Genomic DNA, 20,198 nt, shown 5'->3' on the forward strand with positions numbered 1-20,198 from the left:
TCGGTGAACAATCCACCGTGCCATTTGCCGTTGCCGGCTAAAACTCTATGGTCAAAAAAGAAGCCATATCTAAACATGATCCAGAAGCGCAGGCGTTTTCTCTGGGACAAGGCTCATTTAAAATGGACTGTGGCAAAGTGGAAAACTGTTCTGTGGTCAGACGAATCAAAATTTGAAGTTCTTTTTGGAAAACTGGGACGCCATGTCATCCGGACTTAAGAGGACAAGGACAACCCAAGTTGTTATCAGCGCTCAGTTCAGAAGCCTGCATCTCTGATGGTATGGGGTTGCATGAGTGCGTGTGGCACGGGCAGCTTACACATCTGGAAAGGCACCATCAATGCTGAAAGGTATATCCAAGTTCTAGAACAACATATGCTCCCATCCAGACATCGTCTCTTTCAGGGAAGACCTTGCATTTTTCAACATGACAATGCCAGACCACATACTGCATCAATTACAACATCATGGCTGCGTAGATGAAGGATCCGGGTACTGAAATGGCCAGCCTGCAGTCCAGATCTTTCACCCATAGAAAACATTTGGTGCATCATAAAGAGGAAGATGCGACAAAGAAGACCTAAGACAGTTGAGCAACTAGAAGCCTGTATTAGACAAGAATGGGACAACATTCCTATTCCTAAACTTGAGCAACTTGTCTCCTCAGTCCCCAGATGTTTGCAGACTTTTATAAACATGGGTAAACATGGCCTTGTCCCAACTTTTTTGAGATGTGTTGATGCCATGAAATTTAAAATAAACTTATTTTTCCCTTAAAATGATACATTTTCTCAGTTTAAACATTTGATATGTCATCTATGTTGTATTCTGAATAAAATATTGAAATTTGAAACTTCCACATCATTGCATTCTGTTTTTATTCACAATTTGTACAGTGTCCCAACTTTTTTGGAATCGGGTTTGTAGTTAAAGCAATAGCCTAATTAAGATTGTTAATCTATTTTTTTTATATATTTTTTTATTTGACCTTTATTTAACCAGGAAAATCTCTCTGAGATTAAAATCTTTCACAGGAGAGTCCTGGCCAAGAATGGACAGCAGTTACATCACATTAAAACAACAAATACAGCAACAAATACAGAATTTAAAACACTAAAAACAATTACAAATCAGCGAATCTTCTTCGAGTGACCGAATAATAGATTTAAAATGTTCCATAGGCAACAGAGTTTGTAATTTCAATTTCGTTTGGATTGAATTCCATTCAAACGGAGCTGCATACATAAAAGCCCTTTTCCCAGTTCAGTTCTCACAAATGGGACAGAAAGAGTAAAACAATTATCAGACCGGAGGGAATATTTCCCAACACTTTTCTTTTGAATTAGACAACCTAAATATGAAGGCAACAACCCCAGAATAGTTATATAAATGATTAAGTAAAAATGAATTTTCCTTCTAATAGACAAAGATGGCCAGGATACTCTATTATACAATATACAATGATGAGTTAAAGGTTTACTATCTGATATAAATCTTAAATCGCTGTGATAAACAGCATCCAATGAAGAAAGAAGTTGAGAAGAAGCATATTGATAAACCACATCACCATAATCGAGTACAGGCAAGAAAGTAGCAGAAACTAACCTCTTTCTTACATTAAATGAAAAAACAGAACTTATTTCTAAAATAAAACCCAAGCTTTATTTTTAATTGTTTCGTTAAATTATTTATATGAGACCCAAAAGATAATTTATCATCGATTGTGATACCAAGATATTTATATTCTTTCACTAACTCAAATCACATTACCTTGCAAAGTCTGAAGAGGAATAAAGTTGTCTACCGGCCTTTTTCGAGCTTGAGAATAACATGATTTTAGTTTTATCAGCGTTCAGATCAGTTTTAGTGTATGAATCCGTGACTGAAAAACATCAAATGCCGCTTGAAGTGTAATCAAGGCTTGCTGTTTTGAAGGTGACCAAAACAAATAACAGTGTCATCTGCGTAAAAATGTAAATTAACATTTGATTACCATGCGATTGAGATAGTAAATAAAAGGGGCCCTAACACGGATCCTTGAGGAACTCCTTTGAACAATCTCCAATAGTCCTGAAAGCCAACACTCCTTAATCTATGCAGCAATATCTCATGATCTACTGTGTCAAAAGCCTTTGATAATAACATGTTTTGATAAGCCAACACTCCTTAATCTATGCAGCAATATCTCATGATCTACTGTGTCAAAAGCCTTTGATAAATCAATAAAAAGAGAAGCACAGTAATCACCTTGATCAACTGATCCAATAATGTCATTTAAAACTTTCATAACGGCTGTAGTGGTACTGTGTTTTTTGCGAAACCCAGATTGATTACTAGATAGAACTTTGTGAACATTCAAATAACAAGTCACTTGATCACTAATAAAACTTTCTAAAGAGGAGCCTAGGGTCAGTAAATATTTTTAAGGATACTTTTTCTTTTTAAGTTTATTTCTGTATATGCCTCTCCAAGTAATTGCGGTTAATCATTTCTATCATTGAAAAAAATGTAGCATGATGTCACATATGTAAGCTACTGTTTCTGTATATGGAGAAAGTTGGGAAAATGTTTCTTGTGTTCAGTTGTGTAATTGAACTTCTGTCTCATAACATATAGTTGCTAAGATATAGGCCTTGTGGAAATTTCCTTTTGTGAAAACTAATCCTGGTCTCCCCTAAAATGCTCAAGAGATAATTTCATAATCAATAATTGTTATGAAACTATGATTCATATGCAGTATATATGGAACAAAATGAAATTTCCTCAAGCCCAATATCTTAGTAACTGTATGAGTCAGAAGTATCGGTTGAATCTTTTGTAAAAATCTTTTTAACTGTTCAAAGGTTTGGGGTCAGTACTTTAAAAAAAAAAAAAAAAATATTTTTATTCAGCAAGGATATGTTACGGATAAAAAGTAATAAAGACTTACATTGTTGCAAAAGATTTCTATTTTGAATAAATTATGTTCTTTTTAACTTTTTATTCATCAAAGAATTTTGAAAAAAGTAGCACAACATGTTTCCAACATTAATAATAAATCAGCATATGATTTCTGAAAGATCATATGACACTTAAGACTGGAGTGGCTGTTGAAAATTCAGCTTTGCTTTGCCAACATAGGAATAAATTATATTTTAAAGTAGGCTATACGACAAAAAAACTTGTTTAAAATTGTAATAATATATTACAATTTTTTTTTTTTTTTTTTTTTTTTACTGCAGCCTTGATGAGAAGAGACTTAAAATACAGTTTAAAAAAAAAACTGTTTGTATACTTTATATTGACACGTGTATCACGTATATGATAATTACTTACTGACGTATTCACAATTAAGAAATATATTGTCATTCTAAAAAAATATTTAGTATTTCCTTCATAATTTGGGAATAGTTATTGAAATTTAAACATATGCATAAAAAATTAACATTGCAACTGATATACTGTTATTTTATTATTCACAGTGTATGTGTGACAAAGACCACAAACAGCACAAAAAATGTTCACAATCACACACTGATACCACAAATTGAGAAAGAACACTTTTTTCTTAATGTACTCAGCTTTACTGTATGCAATTTGCATTTCCTTTTAATAATGAGAATTTATAGTTATTACAGGAATTCAAAGACAAAAAAGAAGAAGAAAGACTCATTCTGTCATGTCTTACAAAAGCTGATTACCACATATTGTACATCAATGTAACTAAGGAATCAGTGAACGTGAGATCACTCACACTTTCAGTTTATGTCAGATTATAGGGCGTGTAAGTTTTATGAGAGGAAAAACATGAATCACAAACATCACAGACAATAAAACAAGTTAAATATTATTTAAACAGAATTTATAAAGTATTTAAAATTGTATTGTGTTACGAATATTGATAAAACGCATACCATTCTTCATGAAAATATTATTGAAAATGTATAAAAACAAAACCATGAAATGTCATATGACATTTTCACAATTTTAGAATAAAACGTGTTCCATAATATCACATTAAATCTTTGAAAAAGATTTGCATTTTAAAAAAATGCATTTTGTTAAAGTTAAACCTGTTGAAATAACGTTAAAGTATGAAGTATTAAATATTATTTAAAGGCATTTTACTATTTAAAATAGTATTGTTCAGAAATACAAAACAGCGGAAGACAGACAGACAGACAGACAGACAGACAGATAGATAGATAGATAGATAGATAGATAGATAGATAGATAGATAGATAGATAGATAGATAGATAGATAGATAGATAGATAGTATACAGGAACTCAACAGGGATAAGGAAGCTTGCAAAATTCAAAATGAGCAAAATACATGTTTCACAAACGGGGAATTGTGCAGTCAGATACTAAAAACGATAATGTTATCGTCAGCATCCCTTGCTGCAATTCTGCATTAGCTAATAAACCCCAACTATAAAAGGTCTGGCTCACTGCAGAAATAACAGTCAGGATTAAAGAAAAGAGTTGAAGACAAGTTCACTAGAATATCCAAGAAACATGAAGACCTCGACCCTCCTGTGTCTTTGTTTCTTAGGTTTCAGGTGAGTCCTAATGAGCCATTTACATGATTCCAGAAGGTTTTTTTTTTTACATTTTATGAGGTATGAATATATGCAAAATTGTAATGAACGGTTGTTCTGCTTCTCTTGTGCATTTCTTAGATAATATTGTATTATAATTCACATGGTTTCTGTTGTAGTTACAGTCTGGCCGTGGATGATGTGTATGAATATCTGTGGGAGAAGAATAAAGACATCGCCAGTAAGACAATCGAGTTAGACTTCCTGAGGCAAATGGAGAACGGGAGCCTGCAGGCGGAGCGATACGTCAACTTCACCATACAAGACATTGGCTATCTACTGAAAGTCACCAAGATGTTGAAGAGAATGAGCGTGAAAGTAGCTCTGCCCGATGACATCAAGAACTTCATGAAAGGCAGATACTCGAGCTACAAAAGTTTTACAGACTTAATGCTCAAACAATACTTTTTCAAGGTAAGAACATAAAAATAAAGACTTTAAACATTTCAAGTTGCTTCTGAATTGACTGAAGATGCTTTATGCTCCACAGGTTGAGCCTCCCATTCAGCAGACTCCTGCTATGAAGAAGTATCTTTCATTCTACAGAAACCTGATGGACAATGAAGATCCGCTGTACTTTGCTGTGGGTCTTCTGCCATGCTCCAGACTCTGGGTTTGGCTGGCAGAAAATCTCAACATTCCTCCAACCAATGCCTACTACACTTGGAAGATGGGGAATATAGGTGGCCATCCTGAGAAACACTACAAAGCTCTGCTGAATAAGTATCTCAACGCACCTGAGTATGTGGCAAAGGCTAATGCTGTATTCCGAACTCAGATGCAGAATGAGCACGATTTCTTCTTGTCATCTTGAGAGAAGTGTTGCAAATAGCCTACTGTCTGAGCAAGAAATTATTTGAAGTATTTTTAAAATATTGATGGATGTATTTGGTTACATATTTTAAGGTTAATATGCAATAAAAATATTAAATCATTTAAAATTAATTTAATATTTTATCCAAGTCTAATGTAAGCTTTGAACAAGCTGTATGTCCAGAGCCAGTTTAAACAATTTTTTTTATACGTCTGTTGTTTTTGAATATTCAGTGTCTGTACCCTGTACACAATAAAAATATCTGCTTATAAAAATATCTTGCATTATCATTATTATTTTTTAAATACCATCAAATGTGAAGTAAAAAATTGTATTGTACCAAAAATTATAAGAAATGTCCCAATTTTCCCTGTAGTTATTAACAGGTTTTTAGTGTAGCATATTGGAATTCTTTTATCATCACTTTTACAATTTTACAATTTTTTCATATATTCTTTAATAAAAATGTGCACATTTTGAGAAAACTGCCTTTTTTGACCAAATACTTGCGCAAAATATTGCTTTGATAAACTGCACATACTGATGTGAGAAAATATTTTACTGTGTTTTGAGCATTGAAATATTTTAAGTTATTACAAAATATTAAAATGTTTTTCCCTATCACATTCTGTCAGCCTATGGTTCCAGTTCAGAAAAAGCAGCAGACCTGGGTTACCTATACTTCTGTAGAATTCATTAAACCCTGAATTAAGAATTTAGTCAGCAACTTTCACTTGCAAAAATGAAAGTAGAGGGCAAGCGGAAGTTGAAGAGAGTTGAAGACAAGTGCGCATCAAGACAGAAAAAACAGGTGGTTTTTCTTTATTTTTGTTTCTTATATTTCATGAAAGGTCTTCATTTTTATGTTCATGTAAGGAACAACTTTGGCATGCTACTAAACATTGTTTTTCAACCTGTAAATTTGACAAAGCAATCTAAAGAACACTTTAAATGAATGGAAATTAATATAATGGCTCTTCATTGATTTTCCTTCATCTTTCGCTGATTGGAAATGCATGAGAGGTTGTATTGACCAGTCTCATCAAGTAACAATTACTGATCTTCTTGTCTAAGAATTCAGTTTAATAATAGTTTGTGTGTTTAACAGGTACGCTCTCTGTAACAGTCCTACTAACAGTTTAGAAATGAAATCTGTGGTGGATGTCAAATTTAAGCTTTTAATCATCAAAAACTATGTTGGCAACCACATTTTTTGGAATTTACAAACAATAATAATACAATTAGATTCTACATATTGTCTGAATATTTATTATGTTCAGCAGAACTTTTAAACAATTTTCAATGTCTGATAGCTCACATATTACTTTTGCTAAAATTAAATTCCGAAAAATATATTCCACAATTTATGGTAATATGCACTGTATTTTATTTATGCATCCTCTTTTTTAAAAATCATTTTAATCATTTTTATTTTCATAACTATAGTTTAATCGTTTTATTAGTTAATGAGTAATGTAAATCAAACTTCATCTGAGTCTTAATGATATAGTAGGCAGCCTTTATTCCACATATTTTCGACACAGGCAGCAGAGGCCATTCTGGGTTGAGCGAGCGACCCTGCGGAATGAGCGAGTGGAGCGGAATATTCAGAAATGCTCACGAGTTCTGATCAGAACAAACCTGAACCTCACTGTCTGCTGAACTTGCGCAGAAACATCAAAATAGACGTAACCAACTTTTTAAAATTGTTTTTAAAACTAAATATTTAGACTATTTTAGCACAAATTATCAGCTTATTTTAGATTTTTTAAAATGCCTGACAAAATTAGAATATATTTAAAGTTTTTTTAGACAACAGCAAGTAATGAGAGAGAGAGAGACAACAGCAAGTGAAGAGAGTTGAAATGTGAAGGTACTTTGTTGCTTTGATGTTTATACTGTAGTTACATTTGTTTTTGGGGCTGTGGTGGCAGATAATAATATCTGCTATTCTTTCCACTTACACCTCTGTTTATGTTAGTTTTGGTTGTGCTGCCAGTGTTTCTTGATCATAATTAAATGGTTGATTCTAAGCACTGGGCCTTGTTTGTATTTGTGGTTTGTTTGTAATGTTAAATTTTTCATTTTACCTACGTGGTGTGTTGGTAATTGTCTTACTGTTGTGGTCCACCACTTGAAGGGATGTAAAGAAAACACTCTAGTGTTGGCTGTCTCAATGTGTGTGTATGCCAGTTCACCGTAGTTGCATATGGACATGTATGGCACAAAATAAAATAAAAAAAATTTGGGGGTGGGGGCCCTCACACAAAGAGCAGCCTAGGGGCCCCTGACCACCTTAATCCGCCCCTGAGTATGTAGGACAAGTGTCACTGCACTTTACCCCAGTTAGCTATATAAACACATACGGTACGCACGCACTGCAGTTCAGCTCGTCGACTCTGTGCAGGGTTAAAGATGTCCCGGGCAGCAGACCGATTAAAAGTGGTTTTGAATCACCTGGATCGGTCCAACGGAGCTGTCGTATCCTTTCAGAGGCGCGTTTACCGCGAGCGACCGGCGCGATTAAATACAACGCGCCGGTTGTCCAGGAAGCTAAAGCGGCGCTCTTGCAGCGCAGCTCTAGCCGCAGACAGGGGGCTGTTGTCGGATCACACGCCGTGCACAAGCCGAGGCATTGCGAACAGGCCATGTTTATTATTTACTACTTTTCAGTGATGTAAATATTTATTTTTAACAACACTAGATCATATTTAACTATAATTACTTTCTTGCTATTACAACGTTGTTATATATTACGTGCTGCTGACATTGTATATATACTGTAATGTTATAAACTTTAACCTGCATCATTCAGAGAGCTTCCTTCACTTCTGCACAAAATGTGTCATATCACCATCCTCAAGTCCTACAGTTAGCTTTCTGTTTTTTTAGTCTTTAAATATTGCTGAAATTATTTAAGTACACTTTACATAATGTCCTGATATTTGTTTCCTGGTCTGTTTGCAGATACACTTTTGACACCGGTGTCCTGACTCCAGAACAGAGACTTGCCTATGAGGAGAATGGTTTCATACTCATCCGAAAATTGGTATCGGACCAGGATATTGACAGATTCAGGCAAGACTGATCAAATTATTGAATATTCATTCATTTAGTTTATAATTGTGGTATTTGCCTATAAAAGAGTTAAAAACATGCAAGAAGAACTTCCTTCTTTTAATTAAAACATTGACTGAATACAAGAATGCCTTCTGTGTGAACAGCCCCTAACTCTAGAACAGACAAACTTGATTATAAAATGCATTGCTACGGACTTTCAGCCTGTGATAAGGTTATGTAATGATATGAGGAAAAAAAACAAACAAACAATATATTGGCTTCCAAAGGTACATTTTTTTAAATGTTTCTTTAATGATTCATCTGCTACAATAACATAATGTCTTAGATTATCTTAATTTGGAGAGTAAATATTGATATTTATGATTTTTTTAAATTATTAGTCACAAACAGAGGTTTAATGAATAAAAAAATGCAACAACAGCAAATTCAAACCATCAGAAATTCTGTTTAGTGACACTAATGAGAGATTATTAAGATGCATGTAAACGTAGGTACTGTAGGAGTGCCGAGTTAATTCAGAGTAGATTATTAACAGAAAGTCTACATTTCAGTGCTCTTCTTTGCACATAGTCTTTACATAACTTAGTGTGTGTGTTTCACAGCAAAGAGTTTGAGCGCATCTGTAAGAGAGAGGTGAAGGTGCCTGGTTTGGTGGTCATGAGAGATGTAACCATTGCTAAATCAGAGTATGTTGAAGGTGAGAAGGCTGTGACCAAACTTCAGGACTACCAGGAAGATCTGGAACTTTTCCGCTACTGCACTTTACCACAGGTAGACACAAGCACAGAGCAGACTACAATGCATACAATACACTCTCTACAACAACAGGAATAGCATTTTTACCAATATTTCATTGCACGTTTCTTAGATCCTGAAGTATGTGGAATGTTTCACTGGACCCAACATTATGGCCATGCACACCATGCTCATCAACAAACCACCTGACACGGGTATAGATTTGCGCAGACCTGATTTTTGGACTAAGCAGAAAGTTTTCAGAATCATTAAATAATATCTAGATTAACTGTGCATTTTTGATGTAGTATTTATACAGTCATCAAAAGATTTCATTAAATAGTAATAGCTATTATTAATATTCAAGCTATAATTAACATATAAATGAATATTTGAGCTATAATTATTATTTTAAATAAAAATAGCATCTAAATCAAAGCAACAATAATAGCAATTTGTTTGTGTGTGTGTGTTGTGTATATATATATATATATATATATATATATATATATATATATATATATAATATACACAAACACATTTTTAAATAAAATTACTATTCAAATCAAATAAATCTATACAATGATTTATAAAGTTTTCAAACATGATTTTAAAAAGAGTACAAAATGTTTAAATTCTTTGTACATAAATATTTTAAATAATACCTAAACATGCACTTCTTTCATACTTTCTAGGTAAGAAGACCTCTCGCCATCCTATGCACCAGGATCTACACTACTTCCCCTTCCGCCCTGCAGACCGCATTGTGTGTTCGTGGACTGCCATGGAGAAAGTGCATCGGGGAAATGGCTGTCTGGTTGTCCTGCCCGGCTCTCATCATGGCACTCTGCTGGAACATGACTACCCAGAATGGGAGGTGAGAGAGACCCAGGATGTGAGGGTGATTATGCAAATGGTCTACATCAGTCCACCTTAGTTTGCTTATTTGTTTCCTTCCAGGGTGGAGTAAATAAGATGTACCACGGGGTGCGTAACTACGACCCAAACCATCCCAGAGTGCATTTAGAGATGGAGAAAGGAGATACAGTGTTTTTCCACCCTTTGCTGATCCATGGCTCAGGAATGAACCAAACCGATGGATTTCGAAAGGTTGGGATACTTGTATTCATAAAAGTAGAGCTTTTATGCTTATATTCAACACATTTCAATGTGCCCTGTTTTCTCGTGGTAGTAGCATACAGACCAAGTCGAATTGAAAGAGCTAAATACATGTGTAAATGGAAACCAGGGCCATTTTCTCAACATTAACATACATTCGGAGGTGTTCAGGGATGCATATGGCCACATTGCATTTGTAGAATTAAAGGAATAATTCACCCAAAAATTTGCTAAGAATGTACTCGCGCTCAGGCCATCCAAGATGTAGATGAGTTTGTTTCTTCATCAGAACAGATTGGGAGAAATTTAGCTTTACATCACTTACTCACCAATGGATCCTCTGCAGTCAATGGGTGCCGTCAGAATGTGTGTTCATTTTTTTCAGGCCATCTCCTGTCACTACGCCAGCTCTGACTGCTATTACATTGATGTGAAAGGAACAACTCAGGAGAACATCAGCAATGAAGTGAAAGAGCTTGCAGCCAAGAAGTATGGAGTTGATGATACGGTCACCTTTCAGGTGTGTTCACAGCTTCAGATAAATGCAGAGTTACTTGCATGCACACGTGTGTGGTTTATCCTTGCGGTCGGGTTCATCATACATGTGTTTGTTCTGCGTGCAGGACACCTGGGCTTTGCGGGGACGTCTGGTCCAAGGAGACAGAACATCAATGTGATCGCCAGTGCTCATCTGTCTGTTAGAGAGAGGATGGCTTCACAACAGGAATAATTAACAGCACACAGCTGTTTGTTAATTATCTGACAATTTCCTTAAAAACTGATAATTATCCTTTCACTAAAAGTACAAAGTTTGGCCAGCAGGTGGCACTGTAGGGAATAAATCATGGATCACATTTTGTGAATTGCCATCTGTGCCTGGGACAAGCAGTCCTGATACAATCTAATATTAATGAAAGCCAGACAATGTAATATTATCATTAACTGATCTTGGTAAGGAATCTTCTTTAAGCAATGTAAGAACATTGGGAATTCATTGTCTTGAACTGATACTTTGATCAGAATTTGAGTTCACAGCGGGCACTTGGGAAGATATAATTGAGTACAGCAGAGCATTCAATCAGCCTCCATTTGAAATGTTTAAGAAACAACATTCAAATACCACTTGGGAAGATATAATTGAGTACAGCAGAGCATTCAATCAGCCTCCATTTGAAATGTTTAAGATCCAGCTTTTGTAGATGGAAATGATTGTTTTGAAAGAATCAGAGGTAAAGCAATTAGAGGCAAATGCAGGGGAGTACCCAATAATCCTTTTCAGCAGTTTAACTGTTTCTCTGTAGTCTTCTGATGTCTGGAATATTAAATGGATTAACAGTATTGAATAGTGAAAAACTCTTATAATAAAATAATTTCACAACAATCACATTTCAAAACATAAACTAGTAAAGAAAAAAATTAAAACAGCATACAATTCAAACAAAGATATAATTGAGTACAGCAGAGCATTCAATCAGCCTAAATTTGTAACATATAATAATGCCTATAATAAAAATATACACATTTATTTTAAATAAACTATTTTGCCTATTATAAATAGATACACATTTATTTTAAATAAACTTATGTCTGATTAAGTTTCATATGTGAATGTCAGTGTTTTAGAGCAATAAATGCATACAATGCAATAAATGCAAATTTGTGTTTTACAACATTTATAGCCTATATATACACACACACACACACGCATACAGAATATACATTTTGAAAATATTTACATGCATATACATTTATATTCCATATTATATATAAATGTATTTAATATTTAACACTCAAATACATCTTATATTTTATATCACATATTTTTCTTAAATATATACATGCATGTGTTTGTATTTATATATACATAATAAATATACACACAATTATGTAAACAAACTTTTATTTTTGATTGTGATTAAATCGTGATTAATCGTTCGACAGTACTAATATATATATATATATATATATACAGTATATATACAGTGCCCTCCATAAGTATTGGAACAGTAAAGACAAGATTGCTCTGTTTGCTCTAGACATTTGCAAATATGATTAAAAGGTGAATATATGACAAAACTACAGAATGTCACATTTTATTATTAGCTGTTTCAACTTTTAGAGTTCATTTAGAGTTCATCCCACTATGGTGAACTATACGCAGTGAGTCTGTGACCCATAGACATCACTAGACTCTTGGGCTTATCCTTTGAAATGCTTTTCCCAGCCTTTAATGCAGCCAATTTCAATTGTTGCTTTTTGGGGATTCATGTTGCTGATTCATGTTCAATCAGATTTAAATATGGAGATTAACTTGGGCAATCTTAGACCTACTGTTTCTTTTCCCTGATAAACTCCTTGACTGAACTGGCAGTGTGTTTTGTGTCATTGTCCTGATGCAATGTGAAGTGCTTTTTGATGAGTCTGGTGGCATTTTCTTGAATATTGGTAGCCAAGATGATTCTGTACACTTCTGCATTCATTCTGCTGCTGCCATCATACATTAAGTCATCAGTAAAGTTGAGAGAGCCTGTTCCAGAGACAGCCATATATGCCCATGCCATGACACCACCTCCTCCATGCTTTACAGCTGAGGTTGTATGCTTTGGATCATTTGCAGTTCCCTTTTGCAGTTTTTCTCCACACTTTTGCTTTCCCATCACTTAGATAAAGGTTAATCTTTGTCTCATCTGTCCATAAAACTCTGTTCCAAAATTCTGCTGGCTTTTGCAAACTCTAATCTTGCCTTTCTATTTTTGGTGCTGATCAGAGGTTTGCATCTTGCTTTCTGGAATTCTGTCGAAGTCTCCTGCGGACAGTAGATTGTCAGAGCGTCCCCCCAGCTTTCCGGACTTTGTTGGTGATTTTATAGACACGTATTTTAAGGTTCTTTTTTTACAGCTTTTATGATTTGCCGGTCATCAACTGTTGTTTTCCTCAGCCAATTAGCTCATTGTTGATTGCTGATGGTTTCCAAACTCTTGATTTCCCCATGCCCTTTATTTTTGCTATTGCTCTAATTGACTTCCTCTTTTCTTTTAGCATCCAAATTGCTTGCTTTTCTCTCAAAGTCAGCTCCCTCATCTTCATCCTGGTTTGTGTGTGTCATCATCGAATGCAAGACTTAGAATGCAGAAGAAATGGATATAACTGATAAGACACATTCCCTGCTTTTAATGTCTGAAGAATTAATGCAACAGGACACAGATGAACACTTAGAGAGACTTGTGAGCCAACTGTTCCAATACTTATGCTCACATCAGATAGGGAGATGAAACTCTAAAAGTGCTGATCTTAGTTGGTAAAACATGTATGCGTTGAAACACCCAATAATAAAATGTGACAATATGTAGTTTTGTCTCATATTCATCTTTTAATTATATTTACAGGTTTCTTGACTCCACAGCAAACAGAGCAATTTTATATAATATATACACATATACACAAAATTTGCATTTATTTCATTACAAGCATTAATTGCTCTCCCTCTCTCTATATGTATGTATATATAATATAGGCCTATATTCGCACCCCCCCCCCCCAAAAAAAAAAAAAAACATTTTCACAACTACACAGCTGAAAAATTTGCGTGCATGCGAGAATATTTTCGTGTGTACACGAGAAGCTTCGTTAATGCGAGTAGACAAACTTTTTCCAATGCTCTCGGGTAAATTTTTTCGCTCGTTTGCACAAAATATATGTGTGTACATGAGCAGCCTTCTCTTGAATTGGGCACTAGTGGTTTTCCAACCTCGATTTAGCGGATGTGAAATACACAATCTATTTAGATATTTACCAACTAACTGCGATTCAAATCTTTGATCGTGCTGATTAAAAGCAGAATAAGTGGCCATTTTAAGAACAGGCATGAATGCTTGTTTGTTTTTCTCTCTGCATATGGGCATATAATAAATACCATACGTGCCCAGACTGCAGTCTCCATTGAAATCAAATTGCTTTAAGCAGAAAAGGTAAGTGCACTGAATGAAAGTGTCTATTTAGGCTATTTAAAGTGGTCCATGGTACAAACTCCCTCAGACCAATTTATACCACACCCTATCAACAACTTCCACAGAAACAAACAGTAAGAGGAAGTGGTGAGTTTGGTTCAACATCGTTGAAATTGCCCTGGCTAATTAAATAGATTGAGCTTAAAGGGATAGTCCACCCAAAAATGATTAACCTTCATGTTGTTCCAAATCTATATGAAGATGTTTAGCAGAATTTTCATGCTGTTCTTTTCCATGCAGTAAAAATGAATGGCCTGTCAAGCTCGAAATATGAACCAATAAAAGCATCATAAAATTGCTCCATATGATAAGTGGCCCAAAACAAACCACATTTGAATATACATGAGAGCAAATGAGATCTGAGTGTTACTGCAGGTTTCCATTCTCTTTAGAGGATAGTAAGTATGGATTTGAAATGACATGAGAGTTAGTAAAAGATTTAGTGTTTGGGTGAACAATTCCTTTGAGAAGGAACCCAATTTTACACTTAATGGGTGTCTTCTTGGGAAAGAGTGTTTCTCCAGAGAGGAGAGACTGTTTTTAATGGAGGAACCTTTGTGAAAAAGTCATCTTATGCCTGGAATAGTATTTCACATGCTGTCTGTGTGTGTGTGTGTGTGTTATGGAGAATGGCTGGGGTTGCTACTGTTTCCTGGGGTGTCTGCCTTATGGAGACTTGGAACCGAAGAAAATACCTGGATGGTATCCAAACATCCAGGAATCCATTTACACAGCATGGAAAAACGGCTCATAAATGCACATGCACACCCTATAGCCAAACCAAACCAGAAAGGGCAGATCATATGCAGGTTTTTCTCATAGACATTGATATACTTTGATTAGCGTTTAGAAACAAGAAACAGGAGCCAGTCGGAGGAGTCACAAATAGATTTTAACTTCACTCTCAGCATGTCTGTTTCTGATTTCCTGACATTCTGTCTGCTAGTTGTTACTCTAATTCTCTCAGTTCCATCACACACTTGACCTGCTCTTCATTTGTTTCATTGGAATGGAAACCTGATGCTCATCTGTAAACCTGCCAGATCGAAAAGTTTGAACAGTAACATTGAGTGATGATAGAGGGGCTGTTGGGCGCACAGACAGATGGTCTGATCAGTGGGTGTGCGCTGGGGTCCGTGTCTTCCTCTCTCGCCCCTCCTGCATTCCCCTGGGCCAGTGAAATTCCAGCTCCCCCTCCTTTCCTTTGCCTTCCCTCTTCTCTCTCTCTCTCTCACACACATACACACACACACTCCCTCTCTCTCAGGTCTCAGGACTTTCTGCTGTGGTTCTGGTACCTGGATAAGACACACTCATCTTCTGAAGGATGGCTGGGACTCATACTGTCCTCACAACACTGCCCACCACCCTCATCATAATAATTGATTACCAACTACCAACAAACAATACTTTGATAAAAAATTCCCCCCCAATTAATAGAGAAAAAAAAAAAAACAGTAGAAGACCATGACAACTCATTTAGATGTTTTTAAATAAATTTTATGCTGTAAATATTGATTTAAAAAAAAAACAAAGTCTGTTTCAAAATGTTTCTGCACAATCCTTCTTACTATTATATATATATAAGTATTGTTTGATTTATGATACCAGGGTACTTAATGATTACTACACTCATATACAGTGGTATTTTAGGACACATGTCCAAAATGTGTACAGTAGGTACAATTATGGTACCATGTCTAAAAACTGTGGTAATGTCATGGTATTTTTTTGTATTCTAAGCTAACTTTCATTTCATGTGCTTTATACAAAGAATAACTATGAACCACATTACACACACACACACACACACACACACACACACACACGTTATGGTCTTAAAAAATGATTCTTAAAGACCTGACAGAAGAACAGTGAAAAGAATACTCTCTTTCTCTTTAGCGTTGGCCGGGGTTGAAAGTGCAGCTGTTAAAGATGTAAAAGACAGTAAAGCTCAAGGTGAGTTTAACACACACACACACGCACTACAAATCGAACTCCCACACACTCTTATCTTCTCTTACTCCATTGCTTTAGCAGGAGCATCTAAACGAGTTTTCATGCCAGCATCTGATGCCTCAAACTTCTTCAAACAACGCAGTCGCAGATCCCCAAGAACTTATGAAGAGTACTATGGTGAGTGCAGTAAAACTGTCCTTTTTTCCCCATCTCAGCTCTGTTTTTCTCATTATCTTTGTAGGTTTAATCAAAACGAAGAAACAATTACATTCCTAATATGTAGTTTAAAAATTAAAGAGCTTAAAGTCAACTTTAAGTAATCTCCCATTAAATTGTACATTTACATTTTACAAAAAATATGTCTTTCTACTTTAAAGTTTAATTTAATGTTACTAGGCTTTTCAATGTGAAATTTTATCAATTTCTCAGTGAAATTTTTTTCACACAACTTTTTTTTTCCATTGTATGATGGTGATAAAAACAAACAAACAACAACAAAAAAAAAAACTAGAAAATTTCTTAAGCCCACTCAACACACACACACACACACACACACACACACACACACACACACACACACACACACACACACACACACACATATATATATATATATATATATATACTTAAGAATATACAGTTCTTAAGCTTATTTCTGCCATGGGCCAAAGATATACAAAAAAAAAGGTAATTGTGAGTTTTCATTATTACTTTTTTCTCTCAATTCAAGGAGAAAAAGGTCAAAATTAATAAATACAAATTCAGAATTCTGATTCTTTTCTGACAATTGAGTTTATACCTCAAGAGTTTTGACTTTTCTTCTTAACTCTAAGTTTACATCTCAATTAATTTTTCCCTCAGAATTAAGCAAAAACATTTACATCTCGAAGTTCTGAGTTTATATCCCAATTCTGAGATTTTTTTCCTCAGAATTGGTATAAAATCAAATTTGTTACAAAAAAACTTCAGAAATGTGAGATAAAGAGACACAATTACCTTTTTAAAATTTTGGCTAGAGTCAAAAAATTATCCATGAACAACTATTTGAATTTATTCACCAAGTGGGAAAAAAAATCCAGAGGAAAAATGTTTGAATATTATCTTGGACAGTGGGAAGCTCGGAGTCAAAAACATTGGGCTAGAAGGTCCAACAGGACAATATGGAGCAGTGTTCTCTCTCCTACAGACACACACACATATGGACACTGCATCAGCATACGATTGCAGCAGTGAAGGCATGGAAAAGTTTTACTGAAGTGTATTTTAAATTGTCAGCAGTGTGTGTGATGGTGCAGGAGCAGACACTGCAGGTTGAAGTTAAAGCAGTTGGGGCTCGAGACTGGAATGTGCAGACATGAGCTAAACTTCCCTCACAATGGAGAAAGAGAGAGCGAAATCTAGATTATTTTTGGCATCCAATTTGCTGATATCTGTGAGCTGCTGTCGGCTGGTTTATAGGAGTTAGGGTTAGGGTCTGGAGCTTTTGAGGATGTCTCCAGAGATGAGAGCAACCGAAAATGTGCAGGATCGCAAGGATAGAAGATGCTTAACTGCTCATGTATAGTTGTTTCATGGAATCCCAAAGCAATTGCACCCGATATTTGTTCATTTTGAGATCAGCTCGTCATTTCTAAACTCTACTGAGATTCAAAGAATCCTGAAAAAAAAAACTGTTTTCAACACTGATAATAAGAAGAAATGTCTCTTAAGTAGCAAATTAGCACTTCAGAATGATTTCTGAAAGATCATGTGACATTGAGGAATGGAGTAATGATGCTGAACATTCAGCTGTGACATCACAGGAATAAATCACATTTTAAAATATAATAAAACGAAAACACATATTAAATTGTAATAATATTTCACAATATTTCAGTATTTTTGGAAGATCATTGGTGAGGATAAGCAAAAACATTTTAAAATGTTTTAAAAAACAAAAATATTTTAAAATAGTATCTCATTTACATGTCATCATTGTATGCTAAAAATCTACACCTTTTTCACTATCTTTTAGCAGAGCAGAGGGTGAAGATGGCAGCAAACGAGCGAAGGAGAGAGCACTTAGAGGAACAAAACAACGAATACGAGAACTATTTAGAGGAGGAGCGCGATGGTGAGACTGATCTCCCTGTTTGATTATCTTGGCTTCCAGAGAAGAGAAACATGCTGATCAAACCCTCTACAGGATACAGTTCACAGACAGGACTGCTGGACTAATAAGAGGCTGATGACAGCAGTGCCTATGAGCCTCTTAGACAGCATTATGATCCAGTACACTAGACTGGGGACATTAAATTGCTTAACTGATTTGGAGGTAAACAGAACATTTGGTGCAGTAGTTTAAATTTAAATGTGAAAATCAGAATTCTGAGCACAGAATTCTTTTTTGATGATTATTATAATTGGAAGCACAAAGACAACATTTATTTTATGAAAATTTGCTCTCCCTCAGGCCATCCAAAATGTAGACGAGTTTGTCACCAAAACAGATCTGGAGAAATTTAGCATTACATCACTTGCACACATATGGATCCACTGCAGACAGTGAATGGGTGCCGTCAGAATGAGAGTCCAAACAGCTGATAAAAACATCACAATACAAATCCACGTGACCTACAGTACATCAGTTAATGTCTTGTGAAACAAAAAGCTGCCAGTTTGCAAGAAACAATCAATTTCTAAAGGGCTTTTTAACAGTTTAACTGGTTTAAATAATGTGTTCTTTAGTGAAAGTGTCCATCCCTTGTTGTCCTCACATCAAAATCCAAGGTTTTGGACTGCTTTAGCTGTGCATATTTCTCTCCTGATCTAGACAAGATAGCTTTTTCATTGGACAAAGTAATATTATGGACTCAAATTTCAGCCAGAAGCAACACTTTGAATACAAAAACTTAATTCTTAATGAAGGATTTGTTTCTGTTGCTTTCTGTTTCACAAGATGTTAACTGATGGACTGGAGTGGTGTGGATTAATTTTATTATGAAGTTTTTATCAGCTGTTTGGACTCTCGTTTTGACGGCACCCATTCACTGCAGAGGATCCTTTGTTGAGCAAGAGCTAATGCTAAATTTCTCAAAATCTGTTCAGATGAAGAAACAAACTCATCTACATTTTGAATGGCCTGACAGAGAGTGAATTTTCAGCAATTTGCCATTGAGTGAGCTGTTCCTTTAAAAAAACGGTTACCTTTTGTTTTGAGAAACTGATCCAGCGCCAGCTGTTGCCTGTCTTTGTATCAACAGAACAGTACGAGAGGACCAGAGAGAAGAATGAGCAGTGGAGAGAATTCCACTATGATGGGCAATACCCACGATACCCTTACCACCGCCAATATGTCTGAGGCCCGTGCAATGCCTCAGAAAGTGGATAACCATCGTTTGAGGGATACTTTCATTACATTATGTAATTATTCACAACATTTAAGCACTTATAGATTTAAAGCTTAATACATGTATAATAAAAGGGTTTGTGTGTTTGGAATGTGACTCCCCCCTCCCCCTCCCGTTGTAATTGCTTATCTTTACTCTATTATTGGACTCTTTATCAAAACATTCATGATTAGTTTGTGATTTTAAGCTGTTTTCCAATAGCAACCCATTTCCTTCTTCAGTAATTACATTCAGCTGTCATCTGACCTCCCTTTTTAATAACTTTCATTCTGTACTCTTGTGTGACTAAAGCTTCTTTGATTTTCCACATTAGTGAGGATTCGATATAAAACATACCCACCAGATTTATAAAAGAGGGAAGGCCAATAAAAGAAAAAATGCAAAAGACCCGACATCTTCTGCGTATATTGCAACATCTTGTAAACTCATAAATACGGTGTATATATAATAAAAAAAGCTGAGGTTTGTGTGCGCCTTACAGACGGGATCATAATTCCAAGGCAGTATTTGCTG

The 20,198-nt window shown here is 35.3% G+C and overlaps 3 protein-coding genes across 5 annotated transcripts; all 3 read left to right on the forward strand.

The window, feature by feature from the left end:
• Window positions 1-4,425: 4,425 nt before the first annotated feature.
• si:ch1073-67j19.1 (uncharacterized protein LOC100332348 homolog) lies at window positions 4,426-5,672 on the forward strand. Of its 2 annotated transcripts, none has more exons than XM_042721699.1 (3): window positions 4,426-4,542; window positions 4,701-4,995; window positions 5,072-5,672. In XM_042721699.1, the coding sequence occupies exons 1-3, from the start codon at window positions 4,499-4,501 to the stop codon at window positions 5,393-5,395; spliced, it is 663 nt and encodes a 220-aa protein (XP_042577633.1). In that variant the 5' UTR covers window positions 4,426-4,498; the 3' UTR covers window positions 5,396-5,672. The 2 variants fall into 2 exon arrangements, with proteins under 2 accessions (XP_042577633.1, XP_042577634.1); XM_042721700.1 differs by having other exon boundaries at window positions 4,448-4,542; window positions 4,707-4,995.
• A 2,022-nt stretch (window positions 5,673-7,694) lies between these two features.
• On the forward strand, window positions 7,695-11,184 carry phyh (phytanoyl-CoA 2-hydroxylase). 2 transcript variants are annotated; one of them, XM_019083498.2, is made up of 9 exons: window positions 7,695-7,876; window positions 8,211-8,266; window positions 8,363-8,473; window positions 9,079-9,247; window positions 9,345-9,426; window positions 9,907-10,088; window positions 10,172-10,321; window positions 10,716-10,850; window positions 10,954-11,184. In XM_019083498.2, exons 1-9 carry the CDS (start codon window positions 7,811-7,813, stop codon window positions 11,005-11,007), a joined length of 1,005 nt encoding a protein of 334 aa, XP_018939043.2. In that variant the 5' UTR covers window positions 7,695-7,810; the 3' UTR covers window positions 11,008-11,184. The 2 variants fall into 2 exon arrangements, with proteins under 2 accessions (XP_018939043.2, XP_042577636.1); XM_042721702.1 differs by lacking the exons at window positions 7,695-7,876; window positions 8,211-8,266 and adding an exon at window positions 7,925-8,072.
• A 5,047-nt stretch (window positions 11,185-16,231) lies between these two features.
• Window positions 16,232-20,172, forward strand: LOC109066478 (unique cartilage matrix-associated protein-like). The gene is made up of 4 exons (XM_019083510.2): window positions 16,232-16,296; window positions 16,375-16,473; window positions 18,311-18,409; window positions 19,539-20,172. The coding sequence occupies exons 2-4, from the start codon at window positions 16,398-16,400 to the stop codon at window positions 19,634-19,636; spliced, it is 273 nt and encodes a 90-aa protein (XP_018939055.1). The 5' UTR covers window positions 16,232-16,296; window positions 16,375-16,397; the 3' UTR covers window positions 19,637-20,172.
• The last annotated feature ends 26 nt before the right edge of the window (window positions 20,173-20,198 follow it).

Source organism: Cyprinus carpio, chromosome B4 (genome assembly GCF_018340385.1).
Source record: "Cyprinus carpio isolate SPL01 chromosome B4, ASM1834038v1, whole genome shotgun sequence".
Classification (NCBI taxonomy): Eukaryota; Metazoa; Chordata; class Actinopteri; order Cypriniformes; family Cyprinidae; genus Cyprinus; species Cyprinus carpio.

Coding starts and splice junctions, on each gene's coding strand:
- LOC109066478 (XM_019083510.2), top strand. CDS start 16,398: ATGCCAGCATCTGATGCCTCAAACTTCTTCAAACAACGCAGTCGCAGA. Junction 16,474..18,310: donor AACTTATGAAGAGTACTATG/GTGAGTGCAGTA, acceptor ACTATCTTTTAG/CAGAGCAGAGGGTGAAGATG. Junction 18,410..19,538: donor TTTAGAGGAGGAGCGCGATG/GTGAGACTGATC, acceptor TTGTATCAACAG/AACAGTACGAGAGGACCAGA.
- phyh (XM_019083498.2), top strand. CDS start 7,811: ATGTCCCGGGCAGCAGACCGATTAAAAGTGGTTTTGAATCACCTGGAT. Junction 10,322..10,715: donor AAACCGATGGATTTCGAAAG/GTTGGGATACTT, acceptor CATTTTTTTCAG/GCCATCTCCTGTCACTACGC. Junction 10,851..10,953: donor ATGATACGGTCACCTTTCAG/GTGTGTTCACAG, acceptor TTCTGCGTGCAG/GACACCTGGGCTTTGCGGGG.
- si:ch1073-67j19.1 (XM_042721699.1), top strand. CDS start 4,499: ATGAAGACCTCGACCCTCCTGTGTCTTTGTTTCTTAGGTTTCAG. Junction 4,543..4,700: donor CTTTGTTTCTTAGGTTTCAG/GTGAGTCCTAAT, acceptor TTTCTGTTGTAG/TTACAGTCTGGCCGTGGATG. Junction 4,996..5,071: donor TCAAACAATACTTTTTCAAG/GTAAGAACATAA, acceptor TATGCTCCACAG/GTTGAGCCTCCCATTCAGCA.